The following is a 10,731-nucleotide window of genomic DNA, read 5'->3' as shown; positions in this document are numbered from 1 at the left end:
ATGAAAATGTCTTTTCCCAGGCGAAGCTTTGAGGTGTCACTGTTCGGGCTTACGGACGTGTGCCGCCCCCATGGAAACCTGCCAGGGGCCAACAGATGTGTGTGGCTACATCGTCTTCTATGCCGTCAGTAAGTAGCTTTCTCCAGAGTCGACTTTCCTCTCATATTAACGATTAGACGAAGATAGTTCTGCCTTTTATTCCTCAGCCTTTCTTACTGTGTAATCTTGTGAATTTCTCCATCTCATGTTCTGCCTTGTTCCATTTCCACAGCTCCTGGGAGGATGGTGGGTTGTATGAAGGAACATAACTGCCTGATGATGAGACGTACAGGGATTTCATCTGGCTTTTGCTGCGATCAAGATTTGTGCAACATCTCAAACTAACATCATGCAACGTTTTCTTCACACCAGCATTTTTTTTTTTTTATAATAAAGAACAATCTATTACTAATGTTTCGCACGTTTCTATTTTATTTTACATTACATTACATTACATTACGATCATTTGGCAGACGCTTTTATCCAAAGCGACTTACATTACATTTACCACCCGTCGCAGAGGGGGGAGCAATTGAGGGTTCGGTGCCTTGCTCAGGGGCACCTCGGCAGGGGCTCGAACCGGCAACCCTCCGGTTCCCAAGCGGAAGCTCTACCCACTGAGCCACTGCCTCCCTACTCGAGAATAACAAATATCTTGTGGACTTGTTTTCCAAAAAGTCATCTTAAGTTCATCAGTTTATAGCAGGTTGAGAATGTTATGTTGGTTTGCATCAGTCAAGAAAATGGGTTTATGACAGTTAGACCCAGCGGACTCTAGGTGGCGCTGTTTCTACCGCACCCACATAAGCCACTAGATAAAAAGCTAGTCTTTACAAATATCTTTAGTGAGAAGCTCAATTGTGAACTAAACTGCCTGTTCCTACGTCATAGGTTCAAAGTAAAGTTCCCCGTCGAAATACAATAAAACTTGTGATTTACCCAAACGGATGTAAGCGAGCACGCGGTGAACGTCACTTCCGCACCAGGAGGAGAATCAGCCATTCAGAATAAAATCCCATTACAATGTGGCAAACGTATTGATTTGGAAAACGTATTCATTAAAAATGTTATTCTAATGCCAAAAAGATTCTTTCTGGGGGAAATGCAATCCCTTTAAAACATAATATTTTTATTTTTATTATTAGAAAAATGTAATCACCGTGTTTTGAACTAAGACGCGTTGTGATTGGTTGTAAAGTTAGATCAGGTGACAGGCGATACCAGGAAGTATTTTCGATTACACAAGACGGAAGTGAGTACAGCCATGATTTGCTAAACCTTTAAACTCTGTAGAAGGAAACCAGGAACGACAACAAAGCTACATATCGAACATCACGTCTCAGTGTAAGTACGAACAGCAGCACGTCATGTTGTCTTTCGAGGAAATATTTGTGTAAAGCCATCTTAGATTAATCGTAGCGTTAACTTGGTCCTTCGTTCTTTCCAGTAAAGCTAATGTAGCTACTCCTTGTTTTGTTTTGTCTCGGTTATAACTCGGCCGGAATGCGGGTCTATCGCGATAATAGGTGTGTTCAGGCGTTTTCCTTTAATACGAAACTTTGTGAATGGTGTTGTGGAATGGCAGCGCTATAATCCTGTTGAATACCTGCACCGCCAGTTTACGGCGCATCGCCCAAGCCCAAACGAACAACTACAAAAAAAATAGGAAAAAAAATTGAAATTGGAGAAATAAAGCATCTTTCAGCTGTGTAACAAGCCGAAACTAAACTAAATTAAACCCACACGGTAATAATCTCCGTAGCTCAGGAACCTGTAGCTGCTGCGTCTGTCATTTACAGACAGACTGACGCCATGAACGCCTCACCTGCCACAAAGGCTTCAGGTACCGAGTGAAGTCTATGACGTCAGACAGCTAACGAGAGCGCTGCTGACAGTTATGAGCGCATTAAATGTCTTATTTGTTAAAAAGTATTCGCGTTGTTGGTTGTTCGGCGACATAAAAACAGTGTTGCATAATTTCCCCACGTTTAAATGACTTAAGTGTGACATTGGCGTTGTTTTATTTTGAAGGTAGCTCGTCGCTCCACCTCTGACTGCCCTATTAACTTGTTAGCACCAGGAATATTGTCACCATCAGTGCCTGTTTGTCTGGATTTGGCTCAGTCCTGTTTTGACCGTCTCATCAGGAACAGTCTGTGTCCATGGCGGAGCGCGGCGCAACCAGGCCTAATGGACCTGCAGCACCCAACAAGATCTGCCAGTTCAAGCTGGTGCTGCTGGGGGAGTCGGCTGTGGGGAAGTCCAGCCTGGTGCTGAGGTTTGTCAAAGGCCAGTTCCATGAATTCCAGGAAAGCACCATTGGAGGTAAAGGATAGAATCGTGCATATTTATGTGTCCATGTGTAGTTCTGTTGCTCAAAATCCTACTGTTGTCCTGCCCTCCTTAGCTGCCTTCCTCACCCAGACCGTCTGTCTGGATGACACCACTGTCAAGTTTGAGATCTGGGACACAGCGGGTCAGGAGCGCTACCACAGCCTGGCTCCGATGTACTACAGAGGAGCCCAGGCAGCCATCGTGGTCTATGACATCACCAACACAGTAGGTTTGGGCACAATGTCTTCTTGTTGTGGTTTGACAGTAACAGAGAGCTTAATATGGGAGGTTCCCTGTCTTAAGTTGTCCTGTGAGTTCTTGTGTGAGTTAAGTAAGATTCAATTTCAAACAAACCTGTTTTATCAGGAAACTTTGGCACGAGCAAAAAACTGGGTGAAGGAGCTGCAGCGACAAGCCAGTCCCAACATCGTGATCGCTTTGGCTGGAAACAAGGCCGACATCGCAACCAAGAGAGCTGTGGAGCTTCAGGTAAGAGGATAGAGAAATGTAAACCTGAACACTTTAAATAGAAAGAGGATCCTCATTTCAACTACAGATTGGAATAAGACTGATGAACCTCCTAATAGCCTTTTTACAATGTTTATAATGAATTTAGGAGGCTCAGGCGTATGCTGATGACAATAATCTACTCTTCATGGAGACCTCAGCCAAGACCGCTATGAATGTCAACGAAATCTTCCTTGCTATTGGTAAGTTTGTCACTGTAGAGTCAAATATGTTTACGCTGACTCCCCTCAGATAGAGGTTTATAGGCTGAAACATTTGATTACATGTACATCTAATTAAACACTCAAAACTACTACTGCTTTTTTTGTGATCTCATTCACTTTTGCTTTCAACTCGAACGATTTCAATGCTGAATTTGAACCTCTGCGATCTCCATTTTTCTCCTGTAGCCAAGAAGTTACCCAAGAGTGAGCCCCAGGCAGGAGCCGGACCGGGGGGGCGAACCAGGACAGGAGTGGACCTCAGTGAAGCCGCACCCCAGAGCCGCAGCAGCCGGTGTTGCGGCGGTGGCATCTAACGGCACAAATCAAGGAACTTAGTGAGCGAGCCCTGAACACGACTTTGAGGACGGCACACGGAGAGGGCAGAGCCACTCGCCACTCCCGCACTTAAACTGAGATTACAGATGAGATTATCTGGATCCTCTTTGATTAAAGGAACATTTTTAAAGAATCATAAGCTAGAGGGAACTCCCAAGATCCTTCAACTTCTTCTCTTCTCTCTCCCTACTCGCCCAATTCTCTATCTACCTCCCTGTTCATCTTCATCCTCCCTGTCTCACTTTGTGATTGAATTCTCTCTTAAATGATCTTGTTAAAGGGTGATGCTGCGGGGTGTGTGTATGCCATTTCCCCATTGGTGAGTGTGTGTTTGTATGTCGTGAATGTGCCTATGCGTGTGTATATATATGCACACACACTTTTCTACTGTCATTTCCCCCCCAAGTTGATCATGAAAGATACATATACACCAAATTGCAAGATGAAATAATGATTTTTGTCTCATTCCAGTAGATCAGAACGTTTTTGTTTATGCTTTTCGGGGACCTGAAGGTGATGTGGTGAGAAGACCAAGCGCTCTACCTTTGTTTTCTTTGCTTTTTCCAGCAGCTTTTCATTTGATAGGTTACACATCTGAAATGTTTGCATCTGTTATGTATTGATGCCTGTAACACCAGAGGGCTGATGAGGCCTTTTTTTAAGATAAATGTGAGAATAACTTGTAAGACCAAAAAGTAATAAATAACACATGAGATTTCCTGATTCTTTTCCCAGTTTTCACTTCTTTTGCACAAAAACCAAGGATCATGAACGGGTTTTAGTTACTACTACAATGCTGCAATCCATAGTTTTGTCTTAATTCAAGAAAACTGCAGTAATCTGAAACACAAAAATGGAAAAACATCAACATCTGGTCTGTAGTCACTTAGAAGAAATCCAAGTCTATTTTGTTTTTTGCACTATATTGCTTTATTGCAGCTTTCTTGATACATCAGTCTACACAACTCCATCCAGGCTCTCGTCACAGATGGACCCATGATCGTCGTGGTCAGTGTGAGAAAATGAGTTACTGGTTCTTGATCTAGTAAAAAAAATGTTAAAATCAGTTGAGAGTGTGACAGCAGTAGTGCCGGTAAACCACTAGATGGAAGCATCACCATATAAAAGATGATTGACTGCTCCTTCTAAATGCATGTGTGACCAGAATGAACCAGTCAGCTGCTTCATCCGTCTCTGAAACCGAACTGTGACGCCTCAGAGCGTCAGTGGTTTTGATGACATCACTGCAGCAGAACCCTGACACCCGTCAGAGCTACAGTATCAGATATTACATCACTAGTTTTGATGACATCACTGCATCGGACCCATAACACACAACTCATAGCTTCAGTATCATACATAACATCCCTAGTTTAGTTTTGTCTATAGTTAAAACTCTCAAGGTAAGCAAATCTGTTTATGGTGTTGTGGAATATAAGCCTGTATAACTGCTGTGTGTGTGTGTGTCTGTGCGTTAAGTGTCCTGTCTCATCCATACCAGTCTATGTCAATGGAGGAACACCACAGAGAAGCAAACAAACATAACGGCCTCGCATCACCTAACAAGCTCTACCTGACCAAGCTGGTGCTGGTGGGGGAGGCGGCCGTGGGGAAGTCCAGCCTGGTGCTGAGGTTTGTCAAAGGCCAGTACAGCGAAAACCATCAAAGCACCATTGGAGGTAAAGATGCACGTGTGATATATGATTGACCTTCAACTTATTGCATTGCTGAATCTTTGAGGAAGTAGAAGTTGATGATCGTCCCTCTGATCTATCCTAATGTCGCCCTGCCCTCCTCAGCTGCCTTCCTCACCCAGACCGTCTGTCTGGAGGACGCCACTGTCAAGTTTGAGATCTGGGACACAGCGGGTCAGGAGCGCTACCACAGCCTGGCTCCTATGTACTTCAGAGGAGCCCAGGCAGCAATCGTGGTCTATGACATCACCAACACGGTAGGTTTGCTCTTTCCAGTCATTGGACAGATGTTGAATTCAGAATTTATTCATTGTTTATTCATGTAGTTCACAAAGACCAGTGAGAATGAATACTCTTAACCTTTTTTATCAGGAAACTTTGGCACGAGCAAAGAACTCTGTGCTGGAGCTGCGGCAACAAGCCAGTCCCAACATCGTGATCGCTTTGGCTGGAAACAAGGCCGACATGGCAAACGAGAGAGCTGTTGACCTTCAGGTAAGACGAGAGAGAAATGTAAACCTGAACACTGTAAATGTAGTCATGTGGGCAACAATAGAAAAAGGGTCATAACACTGAAGAACCTCCTAATAGCCTTTTTTATAATGTATTTTAGGAGGCTCAGGCGTATGCTGATGACAATAATCTTCTCTTCATGGAGACCTCAGCCAAGACCGCCATGAATGTCAAAGAAATCTTCCTTGCTATTGGTAAGTTTGTCACTCTAGAGTCAAATATGTTTACACTGACTCCCCCCAGATAGAGGTTTATAGGCTGAAACATTTCATTACATGCACATCTAATTAATCTAACACTAAGAACTACTACTTTTTATTGTGATCTCGTGCATTTGCTCCTGTAGCCATGAAGCTACCTAAGAGCAGTGCTGAGGCTGGACCATGGAGGCGAGGCAGGTCAGGAGTGGACCTCAGTGAAGCCACGCCGCAACGCTGCAGCAGCGGCCGGTGCAGTGGTGGCGGCCCCTGAGGACGCCACCCAGAGAGGTGGAGCCATTCACCCCTCACAACCAATGACACTGAAACCCTAAAGGCCCAAAGAAGCAGAGACTACAACTCACTCTCTTAACCCTTTCTTTTGTTAATGGTTAGGACCCTTCACCCCAACCATCACCACTGACCTCAGCCCTAACCATCACCCCCTGACCTTAGATCTAACCATCACCCCTAACCCTGGCCTTGTGTTGTGCCAGTAAACACCTCTAACCACTAGATGGCAGCACCACTCCACATAAAATGGGACTTGGCAGCTCTTCTTGAATGCATGTGTGACTGTATTCATTTTGAATGTGGTCGCGCTCTCTTACGCGTGCGTGCGTGTGTGAGTGAGACAGAGCGGTGATGGTGATCTTGAACTTTTTCCAGTTTAAAATGAGTTGATTGTGAATTGAAAATGTCTCTTCTTATTTTTTTTATATGCATGGTGTGTGTGTGTGTGTGTGTGTGTGTGTGTGTGTGTGTGTGTGTGTGTGTGTGTGTGTGTGTGTGTGTGTGTGTGTGTGTGTGTGTGTGTGTGTGTGTGTGTGTGTGTGTGTGTAGAGGGAGGCAGTAGTCGAGTGGGTAGGGCTTCCGCTTAAGGGCTTCCGCTTAAGAACCGGAGGGTTGCCGGTTCGAGTCCCTGCCGAGGTGCCCCTGAGCAAGGCACCGAACCCTCAATTGCTCCCCCCTCTGCGAAGGGTGGTAATATAATGTAATGTAAGTCGCTTTGGATAAAAGCGTCTGCCAAATGATCGTAATGTAATGTAATGTAATGTGTGTTCAACTGGACAACAGATGCAAAAATCCATTACTTACACAGTTGCAGATGACATTTGTACTGTAATAATTGATTATTCAACTGTTCATTTTAAAGCAGCTCACCTCTGGGTTAATGCATTAGTTCACTGTGTTTGATGAATGTGGCCTTTAAATGCAGACGCCTGAAGCTCTTTGGTGTTTTAAAGTCTGTTAGGTCAAGGAACTGCGTCATATTTTGAATAACCTGCATGCAAAGTAACTTGCCTGAGTGTGTAAACATAACAGACACATTATTTCTACAGCAACAACTAATAACTTGTAAATCTAAACAAGGACGTATTGTAAGTTCATGAATGCTCGCCTTCATGTTTCACTCAGAACATGGAAAAACTGACTGACCCAGGAGTGTGTTTGCCCTCAGAGCGCACAGCAGTTTGCATAAACGTCCTGCTGGTCTTTACCGAGAAAAAATGTAAAAAGGTTGGAAAAGAAACGACAGCAGCATTACAATTTTTTTTTCACAGGAAATGGTGTAAACTGTCAGACCTGCTATTGTGGATGTGATACATCAGACCCTGTTGTCACGGTGAATCAGCTTTTAAAGCCATTAGAAGACACACACACACACACACACACACACACACACACACACATACTTGCCTTAGAGACGAACAACTTCTCTGTTCCCAGCAAATGATTTCTCATTTGTTGAGCTGTCAATCAAGAAATGTGATGTCAAAGGGAAAATTCATTTCATACTGTGCTGCTGTGAATCATAATGGTGTGAGAGCTGGACTTAAAATGGCCGTGCGAGGGAGGGAGGGAGGGAGGGAGGGAGAATAAATGGAGTCGCGCACGTTTACACTTTCAGCTTTTTCCCATCAGAATTAATTATAAATAAAACACCTAAATTTGCCTAAGCTGGGCACAGAATAAGGTATCGTCCCTCTGTCGAGCTCAAACCTGCGTAATTACCCTCCAGAATCATCATTTTGCCATCGAGCCGGTCCGTTTCACAAACAACAAGCATAGATCCTGATTGATTTTCTTGGACAGAGAGAAATGCCATTAAATAGCAAGGGCGCAGGGACGGACGACGTGGACGTTCATTCTGCGGCGCGGTTTGAGATTTGCTGCTGATAGTGGCTGTACGTCTGATGGGCTACAATAATTGGCTCTTATCTAAAATTAAACATCTTAACAGCGTCGCAATAGGAAAGGTTGATGGCGAAAATAGAGCCCTGACAAACTCCATGTTGGATTGTTGGCGTTCAAGCTTTTATTTAAGAGTGTTTTCTGTTTCCATTAAATAAATGCTGATTCAAGGTCATTATTAAGTCCTAATATCTGTAGTGTGATGGACATGATGATGGAAAATGTGTTAATCTATTTTGCAATTCTTAATTCTACATTCTTTCTAAATGCTGTGTCTTTTTGCACCTTCATCTTCCTCCCCAGAATCAAGAAACGAACCACTGGAGAACTCGTACTCGTCATATTCTGTCGCCTCCTCGTTGGTGCTTCTTCTCACAGGGGGTGGGGGGAATCCTTGCCCCCATCTTAAGTGCATGAAAACTCTAGAGGACATCCACCCCATCAAGAGCTGTGAGTAAAAACAGCAACGTTACACACTTAAGGGACCCAGAATCTTACCCAGAATGCACTGTGAAGTTGAATTTTCTCTTTTTGCTCACAAGCACACAATGCTGTTATTATTGCTGAGCCCACTGTAGGAGTTACAAATCAACGTGATCAGACGATTTAGACTTCATCAATCTTTCCTGAGTAGATCCGATCATTAGCTATAATCAAATATTACGTCTGCTTGACCTCTATTTTAGATGGGACATATTTTGCTGTCCCCTGCATTGCAAATGGCCTCTCATGCGACTGTACTCTACGGTCTTAGTAAGAGAAGGAGGTCCATTAAGCTTTTTGAGACCTTCATTGATTCCTTGAAACCCCCAGCAAAGTCCGGCAGTCTTTCAAATTTGGACAAAGGACAAAGCTATTTAGAGATGTCCTCTGCACTGCCTGATATTCCTCCCATAGATAAGCAGACGGGGGAGATAAAGGGAAGTAAATCTTAAAAGACCTCAAGCATTCGTTTACCTGTTTTTGCTGTGTGTTAGCATGTGACTGATGGTGCCGGTGCCAAGAAGGAACCACAATCCAGTCACCAGTCGGCCCCGGTTGCTGTACGCGTCTCACTCACACTCAGATGTCAAAAAGCCAGAATAAATAAGTGCCATTCTGGGTAATAACCGTTACCATGGCGCCCAGGTTAAATTAAGCATAAGGGCTAGATAATTGTCGCAATTTAAGGTCTTGATAATTCTGCGACCAGAAGAATAAAAACGCCCCCCCCCCCCTCTAATGAGAGCACTCAAGATGATGGCGACGGAGCCGAGCTCAGGCTGTATACCTTTGATGCTGGGAACGCCGGTGATTGGTCTCGAGTCATCCTGGAGCCTGAGCCACCAAATATTCCCTATATATCCTAATCCAGCCTTAACAACGGGAGGCTGATTCGACTATTGTGGGAATATCCGGTTTGAGCTAGTTTTTTGAGGTGTGCTTGTGCCATTGTGTGTCTGCATACATTTACGCGCTCTGTTGCGTCGGTGTCTGCTTTCCCTTTGTACTCGCCGTTACAAACACACACACACACACACACACGAGCGGAGGCATTGAGCGTGCTTGATGAGCCGTGTTATCTTACACCCCTGTCTCTTGCTCTGTATGTGTATACAAGCGCATGTGCACCTTTTATTTTTAGGGTGGCCGCCCCTGCGTTCGGGGTCGACCAGGGTGCCAAAGGACTTCAATGGGAAGGACATAGCTCAAACTCCAAGTATGTTTCCACAGTGCATCCATCACCGTCTGGCTGACAGCTGACTCAAACGCACACCACCAGGTTGGCCGCAGCGTACACAAGCATGCACCCATGTCAGTCTGCTCCCAAAAACATTTCCAGGCATTTGGTTTTGAACGCGGCCCAACAATGTTAATAAGGGGGTCTGAGGGGTGGGATTGGAGGGTGAGGGGATGGGGGGGGATGATCGCCAGCCTATAGGCCTCCCAAGCACACAAACACAAAGCCTAAAGGTGGAAAGGATTTGTACTGTCAGGAAGATACAACATGAACAACATTTTCCTCTGAACCCTCGACCAATATATCTTCCTCCAAGTAGCTGTTATGGGGGAGTAGGTTATTAATAGAAGTGTTCACTGATGTACATTAGCTTGGATGGAGGGCTGTTAAGATGCCATTATTTGCTGTGTAAAGTCCTCCAGACTTTATGTGAGGTCATGAAAACAGGACTTTCACTGGGCAAAATCTTTATTTCTACTATATGACAACAGGAGCAAATACAAACAGTGCACTGTGTATTCATGGTGTGTGTTATCGAATTGGTGGTATAGAAATATAAAGGTATAATCTGTGATCCAGATGTGAACAAAAGAATCAATGCGTGGTTAGACTGTGTGTGACTCAGGTCTGATCTTAAACCTCCTCTTTCTTGTCACAGTCACCTACAGAAACCATCAAGGCCCAAACCAGACCAGGATCACAGGTGTGGTGTGTGAAGTGAGCCAGAGTCCTGCTCAAAAAACCTCAAAGTATCTCTGGACACTGTGAGTCTCAGTGCCCAGTGAAGCTCTCCAGCTCAGGTGAGTGTGATTCTCCCCCAAATTGAATTACAAGGGCACTCGTTGTAGTGCATTTTACCACCACCAAGGCTGAACAAGGCTAGACAAAGACAACAACTACTACAACTGTGGTGTAATTGCATTGCACTTAAAGATGTGGGGGCAGCTGGAAAAGTGTGAACTGTGAACACA

At 44.5% G+C, this 10,731-nt stretch overlaps 2 protein-coding genes across 5 annotated transcripts; both read left to right on the top strand.

The window, feature by feature from the left end:
- The first annotated feature begins 1,249 nt into the window (after window positions 1–1,249).
- Window positions 1,250–4,163, top strand: LOC143002159 (ras-related protein Rab-5C-like). 4 transcript variants are annotated; one of them, XM_076152123.1, is made up of 6 exons: window positions 1,250–1,383; window positions 2,187–2,364; window positions 2,447–2,598; window positions 2,740–2,862; window positions 2,990–3,083; window positions 3,291–4,163. In XM_076152123.1, exons 2-6 carry the CDS (start codon window positions 2,202–2,204, stop codon window positions 3,416–3,418), a joined length of 660 nt encoding a protein of 219 aa, XP_076008238.1. In that variant the 5' UTR covers window positions 1,250–1,383; window positions 2,187–2,201; the 3' UTR covers window positions 3,419–4,163. The 4 variants fall into 4 exon arrangements, with proteins under 4 accessions (XP_076008238.1, XP_076008235.1, XP_076008237.1 ...); XM_076152120.1 differs by having other exon boundaries at window positions 1,256–1,383; window positions 2,114–2,364; XM_076152122.1 differs by having other exon boundaries at window positions 1,256–1,383; window positions 2,075–2,364.
- A 787-nt stretch (window positions 4,164–4,950) lies between these two features.
- On the top strand, window positions 4,951–6,118 carry LOC143001882 (ras-related protein Rab-5C-like). Its single transcript, XM_076151722.1, has 5 exons — window positions 4,951–5,119; window positions 5,240–5,391; window positions 5,507–5,629; window positions 5,748–5,841; window positions 5,994–6,118. The coding sequence occupies exons 1-5, from the start codon at window positions 4,951–4,953 to the stop codon at window positions 6,116–6,118; spliced, it is 663 nt and encodes a 220-aa protein (XP_076007837.1).
- Window positions 6,119–10,731: the final 4,613 nt, after the last annotated feature.

The sequence above is a fragment of the Genypterus blacodes genome, unplaced genomic scaffold (genome assembly GCF_046128005.1).
Source record: "Genypterus blacodes isolate CSIRO-AG114 ecotype Tasmania unplaced genomic scaffold, CSIRO-AGI_Gbla_v1 ptg000055l_1, whole genome shotgun sequence".
Taxonomy (NCBI): Eukaryota; Metazoa; Chordata; class Actinopteri; order Ophidiiformes; family Ophidiidae; genus Genypterus; species Genypterus blacodes.
Note: the sequence above shows the minus strand (reverse complement) of the source record. Positions and strands in the feature narration are given on the sequence as shown.

What these genes read in the sequence shown, in the direction of transcription:
- LOC143002159 (XM_076152123.1), top strand. Translation starts at nt 2,202, where the DNA reads ATGGCGGAGCGCGGCGCAACCAGGCCTAATGGACCTGCAGCACCCAAC. An exon ending in CCAGGAAAGCACCATTGGAG is followed by an intron (nt 2,365 to 2,446) that starts GTAAAGGATAGA and finishes TGCCCTCCTTAG; the next exon opens with CTGCCTTCCTCACCCAGACC. An exon ending in AGAGAGCTGTGGAGCTTCAG is followed by an intron (nt 2,863 to 2,989) that starts GTAAGAGGATAG and finishes TAATGAATTTAG; the next exon opens with GAGGCTCAGGCGTATGCTGA.
- LOC143001882 (XM_076151722.1), top strand. Translation starts at nt 4,951, where the DNA reads ATGGAGGAACACCACAGAGAAGCAAACAAACATAACGGCCTCGCATCA. An exon ending in CCATCAAAGCACCATTGGAG is followed by an intron (nt 5,120 to 5,239) that starts GTAAAGATGCAC and finishes TGCCCTCCTCAG; the next exon opens with CTGCCTTCCTCACCCAGACC. An exon ending in TCTATGACATCACCAACACG is followed by an intron (nt 5,392 to 5,506) that starts GTAGGTTTGCTC and finishes CTTTTTTATCAG; the next exon opens with GAAACTTTGGCACGAGCAAA.